Raw genomic sequence first — 17,982 nt, forward strand, 5'->3', positions numbered from 1 at the left:
GAGTGAACGAATCAATGGCCCTATAATGCTGTGGGAATACTAAGAATCTCAAAAAGTGTCTTGCTGATATTATGCTGAATCACATGAAATTGTTTTCTTAGGCAAAACTGGTCAAATGTCACCAGTTTCATAAGGCTCAACTTATAAATTAACACAGGCTTTCCAGAGGACACTTTTAGTTACGAGTATTGAAAGACACGAGCGTGCCATGCTGTTGGCACTTCTTTAGCAAAGGTGCAGTTGCCACACCCAAACCATTGCTGATCACTTTTTAAAAAGAAGGAACCAGCCTAAGTGCCCAGACAGAGGGACTGGCCAGTTAAATTAAGGTACAGCCCACATTGGGCTGCTTTGTGACACTCAAGAACTGGCTTTTTAAGAATGTGAGTTGACGGGAAACATGTCCTCACGTGAAATTAAGAGAAGAAGCCCATTGCGTAACTAAGGTATGATTCCACTTTGTAAAAAAGACATGCACACACTAAACGAAAAGAAGTGTGGAAGAATATACACCAACCTTAACAGGAGTTATCTTCTGCATGATGGGCTCACTCGTGATTTAAATGAATGCATATTACTTATGTAATAAGAAAGATTCCTTTGAGAAATTAAATTTAGAGCCTATTAAAATGAGAGGTAGATACAAATTTTGATACCTAGACAACAGATAAATAGATAGGAGGAAAAAAAGAGGAGATACAATTATAATTCAATTGAGATCTATACTTCAGACCCTACCAACTCATGAACAGCTTGTATTTACTATAGCTTCATATCAGAGTCCCTCAGTATGTGATTGAAGGCTAGTATAGTTAAGTGTAAAGATATGCAGTTTAAAGTAAGTTATTCCTTATTCATTTCAAACTAAAAAGGCTGAGAAAAACCAAGTGACATATCCCTGCTCTCATTCTTTGATGCTTTTAGACAAGTCATAGGAGGTCACATGTAGGGACATCCAGTACTTCTTTGTCTGAGTTTAAGGCACATTGGCCCTTTATAATAGAATTTTTAAAATTGTTTCTTTAGTAGCTCTTTACATATTTGGTTTTGGAAAAATATTTTAGAAACATTTCATTCTCTTTAAGGTATAATGAGAACGTCATAGAGCAGCTGTGATCAGATAATGGAGGCTTCATCTCTGGCAACATACTAAGGACTCAATAAATAGGAACCCTGTCCACCGCCTGCTCCCCTCCCCCCCCCCCCCCAGAGTGCTTTTGTGAACTCAGGTTCTCCCTTGGATCAAGGATGTACACTCTTAACATTTCACCCATCGGCTCTGTTGTGTCAAACTCCATAAAATACTGCGGAAGGGATAAAGGGAATCACAGTGTCTGATCTCAGGGTAGATAGAGAATGGGGTCAAGGGAATGGCTAGTGGCCATCTCCTTCCCAGCCCCCCAAAAGCAAGACGCAAGACTGTAGATTCAATTCCATCTCCTGCCTCACTTGCTACAGCGCAGACCTGTGAAACTTCTGAAATCCAAAACTATCGCTTATGGTTGGCAGTTAGCAAACTTTCTTCTTTTGTTCTTTTGTTCCATCATCTCAGTTTTACTTGAAGATACAGGAAAGGGTGTTGGAGTCTGGCCCAAACAATTCAGCAGCTTCTTTGAGCCTGTCCGGAATTACTTTGGTGAGGACAGTGTGATTTGGGATGCCCGCATTCATACAGCATGGAGATGTCCCAGCGTTATCTGTGAACATTTGCCATCCATTCACTCTTTTTATTTTTTCCAGCTTTGTTTATTGAGCTCTGGATTTCAGAAGGGCAGGGGATTGCGGTTGAGATGGTCCCGCTCAACATAAACGAGACTATTTTTCTGGGGCTCTGATTTACCTTGCAGCTGTGCCTAATGCAGTGAATGTTTACATAAAGGCTGTTGCATGGACACCTTTGGAGCAGCAGCTGGGAGGCTGCAGTCAGCCAAAACCTCAGCAAAGCCTTGTAGATCTTTTCGAGCCAGCACGGAGACACGGAGGATCTTTTTTTTTTCCCTTCCCATTAATGCAGCTGAATTAAACCATTAAATGGGGATGAAGATGAAGTGGTGTAAAAGTTTTGCTCAAATAGGAAAGGGGAATGTTTAGCTTTGGGACATTATGCCTCACCCAGCACCTTTCATCCCAAATGGCTTCACAGGCTGTTTCCTCTGCTTTGAATTACAGATGGGGATGTTTTAGCCTGTAAAATGGGGGTGAAACGGATGCTCTAAGAAAAGTGGACACAAATCTCTTGAGGTCACTAATAAATAAGGGGAACCTGTGGCTATTGTAATTGCTGAATCCAGAAAAAGCTCTTGTGGAAAACTTGTGGCCAGGGACTTGATTAGCTGAATTGTTTGTCCCGTATTTATTGCATTTATTCATTTACAATGAACCTTTATAATTTTTATATGTATATAATTTATGTGCCAGACCCAGCTTAAGACCAGGGAATAAAAATATAAATAAATCTGTGGCTCCCTCCCCTCTAAAGGGAAGGAAGTGCGGAATTCTTGGTGAAGCAAGAAAATGGCAATATAACAAATCATGCATATGAGTTTATTGTAGCATTTTGTGGAAAGTCAGCTTTGCATGTGGTTAGAGTAAAGGTCCACGTGGCTTCTCCCTGCTTGGAGGGGCTGTGCCTTCCAAGCTTTGGGAAAAGCTTCTGTACATCAGAATTGGCGCATCTGCCTTTGATTGGAAGACTTTCTGTATTCCCCCACAGCCCCTCTTCTCCTTTCTGGAAGATGGAAGTACTAGTACTTGTTTCACAGCTGTGGACTTTGGAGGACTCTGCGTCTTTGCAGGTGCCAGCGATTATGGCTTCCACGTGAGATCACTTACGAACGGTGGCTTTGGGAATGAATGTTTTGTCGCCACACACGTGTATGGTATTATCAAGGAAGTGTGTGCTGAGGACATCTGGAAGCTTCCCTAGACTAAATACACTAATCCAGTCTAAGTTCTCTGGGATTTGGTCTCCTGCCTTCTTCATAAACATTTTAGCCCCCTAAAAATACAGCTTATATATCTCCAATTTAACCTACGTGGGGCCTGCTACGGTTACCAGCTCCAGGAAAGCTTGTGAGATGTGTGCAGTGCTTGCCTGGCTTGATTGGAGCTGGGCTGCTGGAAAACCACAAAGAAAGAGGAAAATTCTGTCATTTGTCCAAGAAAGCTTTACCCTTCATTTTAGGTACTGCTAAGTCTCCCAAATTTTAGCACACACATACACTTATACATATACACATGCTTTTAAAAAGCCTACTTGCTGTACTTTTTAAATGTATATTGACTGCTTTTCAACTGGTTCAAATTTAAAACTTGGAGTTTCAGCTCTGTGCCAAGAGATTAGTCAGACATTCTTCTGTGTGAATGTAATGCTTGCAGTATTTATCAGTAAAAGGAATGATTGTAAAGGAGAAGGTTGGCCATCATGGTATTGGTGCCCTGTGGGCTCCCAGGCACTGGCCAGCCTGGAGCGGGATGCCCTTATTCCCCTCAGCCTGTTGGGGGTTCAGCAGCCTGGGCACCTCCCTTTATGGGCCAATATTCTGTGTCCCTGAGTCTAACTAATTTCAAGTTTCTGTATATAAATCAGATTCTCCCTTGGATGCATTTGGAGCCAAGAACTCAAACTTCTCATAGGTCTCCCTAAAAAAACATAAATAAACAATCCAGTAAAGAGCAACTGTGACCCGTGAGAGTTGAAAGGCCCTCCTGCAGCCACACCTTGATCCTCGGGGAGCCCCAAGGAAAGCAAAGGAGAGACTCCAGGAGGCAAGTCACAGCAACATCTCTTCCTAACTCCTTATGCTCCTAGGGAAAAATGGCAACAAATGAAGCTGCTTTATTTTTTCTTTCATAAAAGCAGATTGGATGAATCATTTGGCTGTTGGACTACACAACGACTTGATCATTTACAGAAAACCCTCAGTGAAAATGATTACTAGTTCAATGGAGTGATCATTTGAATTGCCTTTCTTAGTGAACTGACAGCTTGCTTTTGAAATCCCAGCTGGTGAAGATCTCTGTACTATGCCCTCACCTTCCTCCTCCGACAGGAAATGTCTCAGGGGCTCCCTGATTGGCATTAATCTTTGCAGAATGGAACACTTAAATGGTTAGAGTATCTGCTGAACGTGCAGAAAATCACCTGGACGTGATCTTTGTTGTTAAATCTTGCTGCCAGTGTATTTCATTTTCAACTATTCCTTTTTCCTAAAAGCAGCATAACATGGAAGTCTGGTTGATTGAGGTATCTACCTGGTTTGGTTCATTTTAACCCACTTTTCTCTGTTGTTGGTGTACTGGGCCCAGATTTTCTTAGTCTCCTATTTTAGGCTCTCATGTGTGCCTGATTGAGCTCGGCCCTCCTGGCTATCGAGGTATCTACCACAAAGACACCCATCCAGGGTGCTCTGTCAAACACTGAGCAGCCAGGTGTCCCTGGGAGCAAGCCCTCGTTTGTGGCATTGACCTATTTCCATGGTGTGGAAACTACAGTTACAACTGACTCCAGGGTACTAACTTGACACCCGCAGGTGTGAAACTGGGGAGGCCCTGGCAGCTGTCACCACCTGCAGCACCCCCATGTTCCCAGGCAGCCACCCAAAATGTTCAAGGCTAAGACCCGGAAGGATGTGTATGTCCTGCTGCATCTTCTGGGGTTGCAGGCTCTGTGCCTTCCCAGCATTCAGCTGTCTACCGTGGAACACAAACCAAGCCAGAGAGGGAAGCCTGGGAGTCTTTTCCTATCATCTGGTTGCATGTGTGAAATGAAGGAATTAATACTCTCTAAGTAATGGTGGCATTTGAATGGGTGAAGGACACCATAAAAGCCACCGCTCAGATTGCAGTTCATCATCCACCTGAAATGTGGCTCAAACAAACAAACAAACAAAAAAAAAAAAAACTTTAAAATATTTGGAAGTTTCTCTTTTGATATAAATCCTCACACTCTAACTTTTATCTTCTAGCCCCCTTTCTTCTTTATTTTCTCCATAGTATATGTATATTCACCTGTTTTTTTTTTTTTTCTTTGCCTTTTGCCTACTAAACTGTAGATCCAAGAAAGCAGGATTTTCATGTATTTGTTCACTGCTTGATTCCCATTGCCTAGGGCTCAGTAACTATTTATTGAATAAATTGAACGTGTGTCTTACTTTAACCTGTTTTATGGATGTTTTAAAATAATGAGTCCATTTTGTTTCCAAGAAATTAATACAAAAATAACACCTAGCATTTAAGAGTAAAGCTAATTAAAATAATTACAGAATTAATCATTCAGAAATACATAGTATTCCCGGAAATAAGGTAATCTTGAAGTCCACATTTTAAAATGTGTGACATATGAGAGAAGATTTTTCTATATACATTTAATTTTTTATTATGTATCAGGTTATATATTTTGTCAATTATATTAAAAATGAAGAAATCCAAACCACCTTGACCTTCAGATGATAAATAAGTATTGTGAGCTTTCATCTGAGCTTTATGTTTGACCCATGTTCAAGTAAAAGAAGAAGTGCTATTGGAAGTTAGCACTAAATGTATTTCATAATTTTTTTCCTTTTCATAAAATCTCCAGCCCTCAAAGTGTCCACTAGTGCTTGTATTTAATTTTTACGAGTGAGCGTTGCTGTTTGGCACACACTCTGGCAAATGTGAAGTTTACAGTTAGTATAAAGAAAACTATATCCTCAAACTGTGCAAAGGAGCTGTAATACCTTCCAAGATGTCCAAGGGAACCTGAAAGCGAAGATTCTCATCCTAGCCACATTAAGAATTCTCCACTGAAATGCTACCAGTACTCCATAAAAACTGGCAAATTAAAAAAAAAAAAAAAAATGAAATGACTATGCTCTCCCTTCTCTCAAAAGAATATGTTGCACGTGATCACTTCCTCCTCGCTGCGTGTCTTCCGGGCCAGCAGAGTAGGATTCTACTCTCAGCATCTGCAGAAACAACCAGGTCCCTCAATTCATGTTCCCACTTGTATCTTTATGGGAGGACATCCTAAATGCCAGCGGATACTTCTATCTGCTTGGAAGCTCTTTTTGAAGGATTTAAGTTATAGGAATGAAAAGGTATTTCTTTTTGCTTGATATGTAAGCTCTGCCTTTCCTCCAACATAATTTTAGGAGAGTTTTGGCCAAAATGCACTGAAAGGAAAATTATATAATTCAACATGGATTAACTGAAACAACCACAAACAAAAAGATGTGCCGAATCAAAAAGAGGAGAGATGCTAAAGCTTATTTCTATACATTTTAGTGCGTGCCTTTTGCTGACCTGTGTGAGTGTGTGTGCACATGCGTGAACAGGAGATGGAAGGAAATTGGGCTGTGGTTCTTGCATTCAAGTAATATACTTAGACTGCAGTGTGTTACATAAACTGCAGCACTGTTCATTTAAAGCACAAGTTGAGAACCTTATGTTTGTAGCAGCTCCATTTAGCTACTTCCTACTTTGAGCCAGACCCTGCACAAGATGTTTCGAATACATGTTCTTGATGTATTTATGTGAAACAGCTGTTGTATCCTCATTTTCGAGATGCCTTGACTCACAGACATAAAGTGACATCCCAACGTGATATCTGAGCCATGGAAAACAGTGAAGTGGCAATTCAAAGCCACACTTACTTCCCTGCAAGACTGGAGTCAGGACTGTTCATCGTGTTGAAATATTGGGGTCTCCAGTTTGGGTTTTGAGAGAAAAAAGGATGCCCTGAAATCAAAGGGAATTAGCATCTGTAGGACAGTCACTCCAAGCATTTGCAGTAGCAAGACAGTTTAAGGAAGGATAAAACCTGCCTATCGTTGATGCCCAATGAAATGCAAACATTTGTATTTGAGGCCTGGAAATTCATTTGGCGTATGAATTACGTACTTGCTTACGGAGATATGATATAATGGCCAGCTTTGTCGGGCTCCTGCTGACTTCAGTAAGGTGATTCTTTAACTGAGCCTCTTGCCTCCCATGGCCGGGCCACTGTACCCCTTGAGCCTGAGCAGTCAGGCACCTTGTCCCACCTGTGTGCCAGGAGGCTGAGGGCCAACAGAGATTGACTGCAGACCATAAACTTCAAAAATCAACGTTTCATAGTGCTTAGCCACTTCACAAATCAATTTTCTCATAGATTCTTAGGTTTTTGTCTCAAGCTTTTATCTCAAGTCCTAGTGTGAACTTCCTGTAAGAACAAACAGGATGGAATCTTATACAAGTGTCGTAGGATGTCGAGTAAACTAAGGAACTGGTAAATTATAGACTTTCATTGTAAAATCTGAAGTCTTGAGTTTAAGCAGTTTCTGGGGAGACTGTATTATGCTTCTGAGACTGCAGGAAACGCACATTCATCTGGCTTCCAAACAGCTGAAACTATAGTTACTGTAAATTTCTGCCATAGTCAACATTTATGAGAAGGAGACAGAGAACAAATAAACAAAGGGATATCAGAGTTTTATTTTTTAAAATAGCTTTCAGAGCATATCATGAGGCCAAGTCAGGGGCAGCCCAGCATTCCAAACTCATATAGTGAAGATTAATTCTGCACCATGAAGAACATGGCAAAATCCTTACGTGTCTTCTGAGTTACCTAAAACAGATGGCTTGATCTTGTATAATTTTGGTGGACCATATATTACAATTCCTTGAAAAGCCTAACTTATGTATGGATGGTATAACAACTGTATCTGTCCGGTTTATACAGTGAACCAGGACATCACTCCGCATACCTATTGCTTGCAATCCTCTATTACGGGGGACCTCCCCTGCCCTCTTTAGAGTGAAGTATTCCTCTTCAACAACCCCACCTCCCTGCCCACCCCTGCCAGTTGCTGCTTTTTCCCATCTGTTGCCTCTGGACCCAGAGTCCCCTGCTTGCTCCAGCAGACTCTTCCATCCATGCAGTGCCTTCTCCTCTTTTAAGGAATCTTGTCTTGAAATGTCCTTTCTCTCGCCTCACCTCCCTGCTTCTGCCCTTTGCTTTATGAACAGACTTGCAGGTGTCTCATCCCCAAGAGGCAGTGTCCTCCTTTGGCCCCAGGCTCGTCTTCTTCCAGCTCTTACTCTCATCTCCGCCTCCTTTCCCACCCTCTCCATCCCAACAGGGCCAGCCTTTCTGATTGACAAGCTTGCCTTGCTGCCCGCATTTCCTGACCTTCCCTTTCATTCTGTACTCACTCCTCATTCACTCCCTTTGCTATAATCTCACCTCACCATCTCCTGCTAATCGCCTACAGTGCCTGCATCACCTTCCATGCAAGCTGGGACTCTCTTAAAACTCCTCCATTCACATTCTTGGACCTTCTTTTGCTCCTAACTGGATCTTCTCTCTTGATCTGAACTTTAGATAGTGTTTGTTTTCCTCAGATTCTATTCTTGACCATCTCATCTCTTTAAACACTCTTGCTAATGAAGCAAGAAAAAAAGGAATATAAAATTTGGGGTCAGGGTGACCTGGATTTAAATGAGTTATGACACCACACCAACTATAATCTCAGATAACTTACATAAAGACTCTGAGGCTCAGTTATCTCATCACTCTTCATCAAAAACCCAATTTTAATGTCACACACTCTTCCACTATATTTAAATAATGCATTTAAACATGTCCTAATTATTGCATATTTAGGCAGTTTCCAATGCTCAGGATGTGCCCAATGCCAGGATTTTCAGTTCCTAACTATTCCTATAACTTTTTACTGATAAGTACTGTGTCTTCTAAAAGACATTGTGCCTTTGGGAGCTAACTCTGTCCCCTACTGTTCTTCACCTACTCATACATACATACACATGCACTTACTTTCCCGTTGTTTCTAAGAGTTGGACTGAATGTGGAAGAAAGATATTGAAGGCAGGGAGGGCATGGGAAGGTAGAATGATGATGATGATGAAGACGGAGATGGGAAGTCTGACTTCCTCAGAAAGGAGTGCCTTTGCAGAGAAGGCATAATTGCCCACTTTCTGCTAAGTATGGAGTTTGTGTTTCTGAGCTGGGGTAATGCAAGGGGAAAAACTGAAACATACTTTTATCAGCTTTAAGCCTTGCTGGTTTGCTTGGTGTCCATTAGACTTATGCATAGAACACTACAATTTGAGTTTCACATTTCAGTTAAATTGACCTACTAGTGAACATCCCTCTAAGACTGTTGAAAATAGACTTGTTCTCAGTGTGTGTGTGTGTGTGTGTGTGTGTTTTCTCTCTTTCAATGTGCCCATGGCTATTCTAGTGGAAAGTCAGTAGAGGAAGCATTGCAGATGGCCAACTGTATCCAATTTTAGACCAGAAATTTTATAATCAAGGATCAGTTTTAAAAATCTATTATCTGATGAAGGAATTAACCACTTAGGATTTACATTTCATGGTAGAATAATTTGAAAAGAATTTTTAAAAAGATAATCCTTTAAGAAATTAGTAGCATCTCCCATTTTTAGATGAGAGAGTTGAAATATGCATATTTGTGAATGAACTTGTCCTAGTCTTTACAAAGAGTGAACAGTGGCCATAGGGTTTTTTCAGCCTGACTAGTCAGCTTAGAGTGATAGCAGAGAACATATATCACATCCATTCAGTAGCTGTTAGAGTTGAGATATTGAGAGGTTTTAAGGGATACATGAGGATCAACAAAACAAATGTAATATTTGTTCCCATTTACTGGAGCAACAAACATGTAAATTAAAAAATTGAAGTGCTAAAATGATATCAATTGGCTAGTAATATAAACATGTAGCATTTTTATTCAGCAAATAAAATAATTGAGTATTGAAGTTTTGAATCTAATGGACAAAAGTTTTTGCTGCAGAAGGACCATAAAGTGTTCCTACAAATCAGTAGAACAAAAAACAAGCACCTAATTAAAAATAAAGAGCAATGAGCATGAATAGGCAATTCACAAGAGAAACTTGAAACTGCTTACAAACCTATGAAAATGTTTTATTTCATTACTAGCTATGAAAATATAAAATAATTTGTAGAAGGTGAAATGATTTATCAAACTCCATTCAATCAAGCAAAGGTAAATTTGAATAACGTTTTGGTATGGAATTTTGATAGTATCAATCAAAATTTTACATACGTTATATCTTGACTTGGTGATTCTATTTATAGGAATTTATTGTAAAGCAATAATTGAACAAATGCTCAAAGATATATGTAAAAGATGTTCATCATATGGTTATATATAATAGCAAAACTGTGTGTGGGTGTCTATGCAAAAATATATGACTGAATTTTTGTCTTCTGTAATGATATGTTATTTTATAAATAAGGAAAAGGATAAAGTTGTTTATTTTGAAAAAATGGATGTTTGAACTTACATTGTATATACTGTACCGTATTGTTAGTGACCCTGGTGTATCCTGACCCTTATCTTTTATGACGGTATCAAGCTGAGATGGAAAATTAAGGCATATCATGGAAAGAACCAGAAAAGGATAAGTGAGATAAAAACCAAGTCTATGTACTTGACCGTTGTAAACATAAAAGGGTGCCTTCTGGATATTAATGACCATACATGACCATACCAGAGGGAAATGGATCTTACAAAACAAGAGTATTAGGTTAGAAGTAAGAACGACATTTCAAAAATATAATATAGGCCATTTAATATGAAAATGATTCATTAAGGGATGGAAAAGAATCCATTGATGACAAGTCTCATCTGGGAAGTAGGGCTTGGAAAATTTTACAGAACTCACCATTTCACCCAAATGTAATTGCTCCTTGGCTGAGGAAACCACATTACTTGGGTGCATGTCAGCCATTATATAAAATAGGATCTTGTTAATCCATCTCTGGGGTTAAATATATTTCAGCTAAAATTCAGCACAAGAGCATCTTAATATTTGTAAAATAAAATGTTACTGGTCAGTTGAGAAGAAGAGTCTATTAGGAGTTCACATTATGTTCAATGTGTGGTTAAAATCTTGGCTCCTTTCGTTGTGTGCGGAAATATTTTCAAGAGTTAAAAATCATGTCAATGAAGCTTCTGGAGAAACGGTACCAGAGGTATAATTTCCTGACATTTGAGTGGTTTGCCACCGAGTTCTAGGCCAGGCTTCATGTTTAGTGGCTGTCAGCCCCTACCATAAGTGAGAATACTTCCATTTTTATGGGAATATGCTGGCAGACACCCACCATTTCCATGAATTTTTAGTACTTTTCTGCCAATTATTTTGAAGATGTAGCAGTGCAGGGCCAAGTTCAAGGGGCTTTTAACTGCTGAGATGTACTTGGAGAAAACCAAATTCATTGAAAATCTATGTTCATTTGACCGCCACTAAATATCATTTTACTCTTTTATTGTATTAGAAATTGGGCAACCAATTCATTAAAGGAATGATTGATAAAAGCAATCAACACAAAAACATGATAATAGAGTAAGCGATTTACAACATAAATTACAGCATAAAAGTTTTTACCTTTCCAATGATAGCATTTCTTCAAAAACAAAATCACAAACTGAAAGGAGCCTTCCGAAAATCCCTTAATGTTATATTAAAAAAAGTAAAAGACCCAAGAGTTCCGTGTCTAAGAAAATACAGAAGGAGAGCTGTGATTAAATTTCAGATGTCTGGTTTCAAGTACCAGGCAAAGCTCTGTGGTTTAAAACATTACTACAAAAAATTAGCAGAGATAAAAAAAAAATCACCCTTCATTTCACCATCTACAGATAATGTATTGATATATGATCTTGTATCGATGTATATTTTAAAATATTGAACTCCCTCTATACATGCTGATGGTTACACAAAATTAACTTAGGAAAACTCATAGGTCCTAGGAAAGGTGTTTGGTGTCAGGTAGCTTCTGCTCTAGGTACTCATATGCTGTAAAATTAATAATCAGGCACCTGAAACCTTGTAGAATGAACAAAACATCTTTTAATTCCATAGTATGGCCAGATTAGGTTGGGAGACCTATGATAGGAAGGAGAAAAAGGAAAGGAGAATGGAGAAGAAAGGGAAGACAAAAATCCAGAACCCCCTATATCACAAAGAATGAGTAGTTAAGAACAATGTTGCTTCTTGAGGCCTTAATTTCTCTAGCCCTGTTCCTCACCTGAAAATGAGATGTGCTAGTTCTGACAGCAGAGAGCATTTGGGAGGATGAAATTAGCCAGTACATATGAAGGTCGCATCTGGTAAGTGATTAATACGTGTAAGCTATATTTATCACCATTCCTGATATTGAGATAGATGTTCACTCTCTGGATTTAAAATATGGTTAAAGTGGTTAGCATTTATTAAAACTGTTTTCACTTCCATCAAAATGTGAATACTGAAGGCACTTGTCAAATTTCATTTGTCTTTTTTCATGTTTGGTGCTCTTTGAGACACAAGTGCCAGAGCCACACCTGAAATGAGAGTAAGCCACACAGGCGATTTTCCCTCCTCTAACTAGCAAATGCAGGAAAGGTGAGGGCTTCAGGACCGGCTAGAACCAGGGGCCCTCTCTTGGCAATCTTGTCCCTGCTTCCCTCTACATGGGAAGGGAAGGGTGACTCTTCCCTTCCTTTTGTGGACAGCTTTCTGGGGGTGGGGGTGCAGCCAACATGGCCTCATCAGAGCTAACTCCCATCACCCCATTTCTCTGACAAGTGAGGAGAAAGAACTTCTTACAGGTTAGGTCAAGCAAGCAAGCGAAGGAGCAAATGAGCACACATACCAGAGAATGGTTCCCTTTGTGGCTTGATCTAGTTGATCTCCAGCCCATTCCTGATCCACTGGCCAGGGAGGGAGAGGGACGTGAGGAGAACCCCACTGGAAGAAACAGATGGCCTGGGGCATAACCACCCAAAGAAGGGAAATCGCTGTTTAATCCAAAGGAGAAGGGAAAGTAGCACTGGCAGGGAAGGTAGGCAGAGAGGCTGGAGGAGGGCAGGAGAGAGAGAACGAGAAGGGATAGATGGAGCTATGGATAAAGGAGGAAGTGTTTCATTTTTTCAGGGAGAACATGCCATTCACCTCAGTGTAGTGGTTTCCTCTGAGTGTTAGCATTGATGAATTTTAGAGGATGTCTTGCCACCCTTGAAAAATCAGATATTGACACTTGCTCTGCAGACTGAATGGCATTCTGTCCAGGATTTGTTTCCAGCCCCTGTACTCGGTGCTCCTTCCTCTAGACTGCAGTTCTGTCAATCAGATAAGGTGCCATTTTCAAAAACAAAGACTCATCATTCATTGTTTCTATCTACTTCATCTAAGTACAGAAAGGAAAACTTCCCTTATGAATTGTATCCATTTCTCTATGTATATATGTCCTTTGTGGTGGTAGTGCTATTGTTGGCTCTTTTTTTTTTTTTTTCTTCTGAAGCCTGAAACATGTTTGCGACTTCTCTGTATTATAACTCTCGTTTTAAAATGTTGAATCAAGGAAATCTGCCAGCCACTTTTGTTTTCTCTACTTTCCTCTCTCCACATTGGATTGCTTTGGCAAAGGAGAATATTATTACCTTACCATGTAAAACATGGTTAATGGCTTTAAAAGAATTCCCCAGCAACTGAATAATGGGCTGCCAAAAGCATTTTTGGTGCCAAAGGATCTGGGTATGTCTGTTTCATTTATTGTGTGTCTCTTGTTTCATCGTGACTAAGAGCTCACTAAAGGCATGAAACCCCAAACCTCTAGGGTATATGGCATTTGAGGGCAGAAACCATATTTTAACATATTCAGTCCCATCCCTAACATATCACAATGGTTATTTTATCTGAACAACAAACAATGACAAATGCCTACAGGGAGATGCTCAATTTTTTAAGCAGGTGATTTCTAGTGAATGTAAGGAAGTCGTGCTCTATTGTGCTTGGTTGAGTTGCTTAAGAATGTTTGTTCTAAGACATGTTGGAAATCTTGCACTGAGAATTTATAAGTTGTCCTGCCTGTTTGAATAAGCATTTACAATTCTCAGAAATAAGAACTTGTGTCTATGTCTTAGTTAAAGCTCCCATTTTGAGAAAGAAGCCTGATAGTACAGTATGGCAAAAATCATTTATTTTAGCTTGGGATTAAATTGAGTCTATTGAAAATAATAGGATTTTCTTAACAATTAAAAAAATTAGGACTATACTGTGAAGATCTGGGAAAATGATGAAAATATAGACTACTGTAAATGTGCTTTGTTTCTCACTGGAAGCAAGAGAAGTCGAGAAGAAGATCTAAAGCCCTCACCGCTCACCCCTCTCTCCCATCCTCCCCCTTTCTCACCTGGTGGGTGCTCAGACCATCTGGTTTTCACTTCAGCAGAGAGAAGGCTCTCAGCCTCTCCCTCTTACTTTGAGTCAGGTGGTTGTCAACCATCCTTGAATCCATGGCGCTCAACCCAGGGAAGTTCAATGTATTCGGGTTTTTTTTTTTTTTCTGCCCTTTCTCCCTCCCCCACCTCTCCCTGCCCCTCCCGTTCCTCTTCTCTTCTTGATACCAGTGTCTTACTTGCTAGTACTCCAGGAGCAGAATAATCGCCTTCAAGAATTCCTGAAATAGGATTCCTTAGTTATTTTGTGTGTGACTCACAGGACAGATGAAATTCCTGGGCTGGTTAGCTAAAATTCCATGTCTTTTTCTCCTATTCAGCAAAGCATACTGGAATTTAATTGGACAAGGGTGACGTCATCCATATATATATAAACATACATGTATATCTACGTGTGTGTGTGTGTGTATATATATATATATGATCATTCATACTCCAAATTCAGTATTTTATTATTTATAGAAATCATTTTAAATGTTTCATCATAATTAACCAGTGTGAATCCAAACCTGGTGGTGAAACACCAGCTTCCCTGGGTCTAGTTCAGTCCTCGGACCTGGCCAGGGGATCTGCCTTGAACTCCGACAACTCTCTAATCTCCCAAAATTCCAGGAGTCCATCTAACTATGAGGGAGACCCTGAAGATCACCTGAAGATAAAACATGTGAGGCAGAGTTCTCCAGAAAGAAACCATCCCAGTTTATTGTGATTTTAGGAAAAGGAGCAAAGTAATATTTTACCTGCCTCTGAAGACCCAATTCTGAATCCACCCCTTCCTGTTTGCAGAATTAACTTTTACAGAAATAGTAATTATCTGCTGTGATTATTAAGCTACTGATGTGCAACACAAATTATTAATTTAGGGCTGGGTGGATATTTACTTGTGACAGTTACTGAAATGAAAATACTTTTGCCATTAGCAGTATCAGGGAAATGAAAATGAAATGGGCTGGCTAGCACAAAGAACTTTGGTGAATGCAGAATTTTTATTAATGTACTGTTGAATAAAAATTACTTTTCCTTATATCAAGTACTCAAAAAATTATTACAGTTCAACAATTGTAGGGAAGATATTACTTGTGAGTAATGGAAAAACTGTAGAAAAATTTTTTATACCAAGCTATTCTTTTTTGTGAATTTTAGTAATCTACTCTTCAAACCATGTCACTTGAAACAGCATTTTTGCATTCAGGAGACTTCTGATTGAAAATATTTTTGGCTTACAAAAAAAAAAAAAAACAAACAAGAAAAAAAGGAAATGTTAGTGCTGTGCTTCAGTATTGACAAAAATTAAGGCATTATATATGAGCTGGAACCTTGGAGTGTATTCTAGCTTTCAATAGGTTACACAAAATTAAAAGTTGAATTTTAGAATGTACAACTTACAATAGGCTCTTTCATTATTTTTTATTTTTGAAAGGAGCATTTTATTCATATTATTCTGTGCCAGACACATTTAGATTTTTGGAAATTATTGTAACGGCCTTCTGATTTACCAGAGAAAACATCTCCTTGCAGGTTGTATGCTCTAACATCCTTATGTGGAATATTCTCTAAAAAGTCCCATTGGGAGCCAGAGGTAGAGAGTGATGCATTTGAGGAAAAACCAAGTAATCCACCTAAGTGTAATACTAAATATCTAGATGGATATGCAAAAGCAGAATGAAGTCATCTGGATGCTTGACGTGCACTAATTTTGTGTCTTCTCTTCTAGGCTCAACGTGGGAAAAGACATTTCGGCAGATTGGCTTTGAAAGGTAAGCAGTGTTTAGCACATCTCCGCTTTTAGCTACTAATATCTGATTTTATTCAATGTAATTAATGGAGCTTTCTAAATCAATGGTCTTGCCACCACCATTTCAGTAATAGCGTGACCTCGAGCAAACCATTTTGTTCCTCTGAACCTCTTTGTAAAATAGAGCTGATTTACACAGAGATTAAATGGGGCAATTGATGTGAAAATGTTTTATAAACTATAAAACAGTGTAAAAGGTAAGTTGTTTAATTAGAGGAAATAGCCAGGACTGCTTATAACTAGAGTTAACCATCCCTTATTTTCATTCACCTCCTATGTCATGTTAGTTCTGTGGTTTTAGTATGGAAATGTTATATTTATATTGATATTTTCCCAATTATTAAAATCCTTAGATCTTATTAGCCATAAATGAAAGCTGAGATCATGTCACTGTTAGCTAAAAGCATTTCTATACCAGCATCTCCCCCAAAGAAAACAAATTAACTGAATCATTATAACATCAAAAGATGTCAAGGCAGAGTCAAAAAAGCCAGTAACCAACTCTCCCCTGTAATTTAATGGCCAGCATCTTGGGTAGTTCTCTCCCAGGAGCGTTGGGGGCTTATATTGAACTTTCAATATAAATATAGTTATTCAAAGAGAGAAAAGCAATTTTAAACTTTTTTTTACTCTAAATTAGATTTTGACTAGTTCTTTTCATCATATTGAAAATGTGTTTTTTTGTTTGTTTGTTTGTTTTGTTTTTCTGTATATTGACCAAACTGAAAAAGTACTTAGAACGTATGGAAGAAATAAAATCCGTTAAAATGCATTATTTCCCCAGTAGCAATAGTTTGTTACCAGGCTCAGTGTGACAGAACTTCCTTTATCATTTTTTAATTGACTTAAACATTTATTTCTTTTTCTGCATACAGTTTCTCTCCTACCAGCAAAATCACTTTTAGGTCTCACAGTAAGTTCTCATAGTTCTTAAGGATATTGGGAGAGGTTGGCTTAATCATGCACAGCTTCATTTCAATGTGAATTTTTTTCCCAAAGCATCTTTCCTTTTCTTTCTTTCTCTTTCCCTCCTCCCTCCCTCCCTTCCTTTTCCTTCTCCCTCCCTCCCTTCCTCCCTCTCTCCTTCCTTCCTTCCTTCCTTCTCCCATAGTTCTGGAAGCTAGAAGTCTGAAATCAAGGTATCAGCTGGGGCTTGTCCTCTCTGATGGCTCTTGGAGAGGATCCTTCTTACCTCTCCTAGCTTCTGGTAGTTTCTGGCAATTCCTGGTGCTCCTTGCCTTGTGGTAACTGAACTCCACTCTTGCCTCTGTCTTCAAATGGTCTTCTCCCCTGTAAGGCCTCTTTCTCTTATTTCTCCTTCTGTATAACCAAAAATTTCAGGCATATATAGAAGTGGAAAGAATCGTGAAATGAATATCACGTATCTATCACCCAGCTTCAACAAAATTTTGCCACATTTGCTTCCTGTATTTTTTTTTTCTGAAATATTTTAAAGAAAATCTCAGACATCATGTCATTTTGCCCCTACTTAGGTCAATATACATCTCCGTAAAAAAATGGACACTTTCTTCTATAACCATAATGCTGTTTTCATGCCTAATACAAATAATAAGTCCTTAGCTTCCTCTAATAATCTATATTTTAATTTCCTGATTGCCTCTTAAATGTCATTTTACAGATATTGGTTTGAATCAGCCTGTGACCAAAGCCCCCGCATTCCATTGTGTTGTTACATCTCTCAAGCCTCCTTATTTAGATCTGTCCTCGCAACTCTTTTTCCTGCTTCATTTCATTTGTTTTCACCCCCTTGGCTGCTGAAGAAGCCAAGTCAGTTGTCCTGTAGAATATCTCTCATTCTGGATGTGTCCGTTTGCTTCTCTGAGGTGCTATTTATCTCGCTGTTTTTTCCCTCTGCTTCATGTATGCTCAAGCTAGTTTTAAAGGTGTGGTGAGGCACTTCCACAGGATGCCTGCAAGGCTGGA

The 17,982-nt window shown here is 39.1% G+C and overlaps 1 protein-coding gene across 2 annotated transcripts in view; it reads left to right on the forward strand.

Annotated features, from left to right (window-relative positions):
• PIEZO2 (piezo type mechanosensitive ion channel component 2) overlaps positions 1-17,982 on the forward strand; it is a 490,353-nt gene that overhangs the window by 231,057 nt on the left and 241,314 nt on the right. For both annotated transcript variants that reach the window (XM_037806169.1, XM_037806170.1), the window contains exon 4: positions 15,958-16,000. In XM_037806169.1, the coding sequence (XP_037662097.1) occupies positions 15,958-16,000 (43 nt within the window). The remainder of the gene's footprint in view (positions 1-15,957; positions 16,001-17,982) is intronic.

This window comes from Choloepus didactylus, chromosome 16 (genome assembly GCF_015220235.1).
Source record: "Choloepus didactylus isolate mChoDid1 chromosome 16, mChoDid1.pri, whole genome shotgun sequence".
NCBI classification, from domain to species: Eukaryota; Metazoa; Chordata; class Mammalia; order Pilosa; family Megalonychidae; genus Choloepus; species Choloepus didactylus.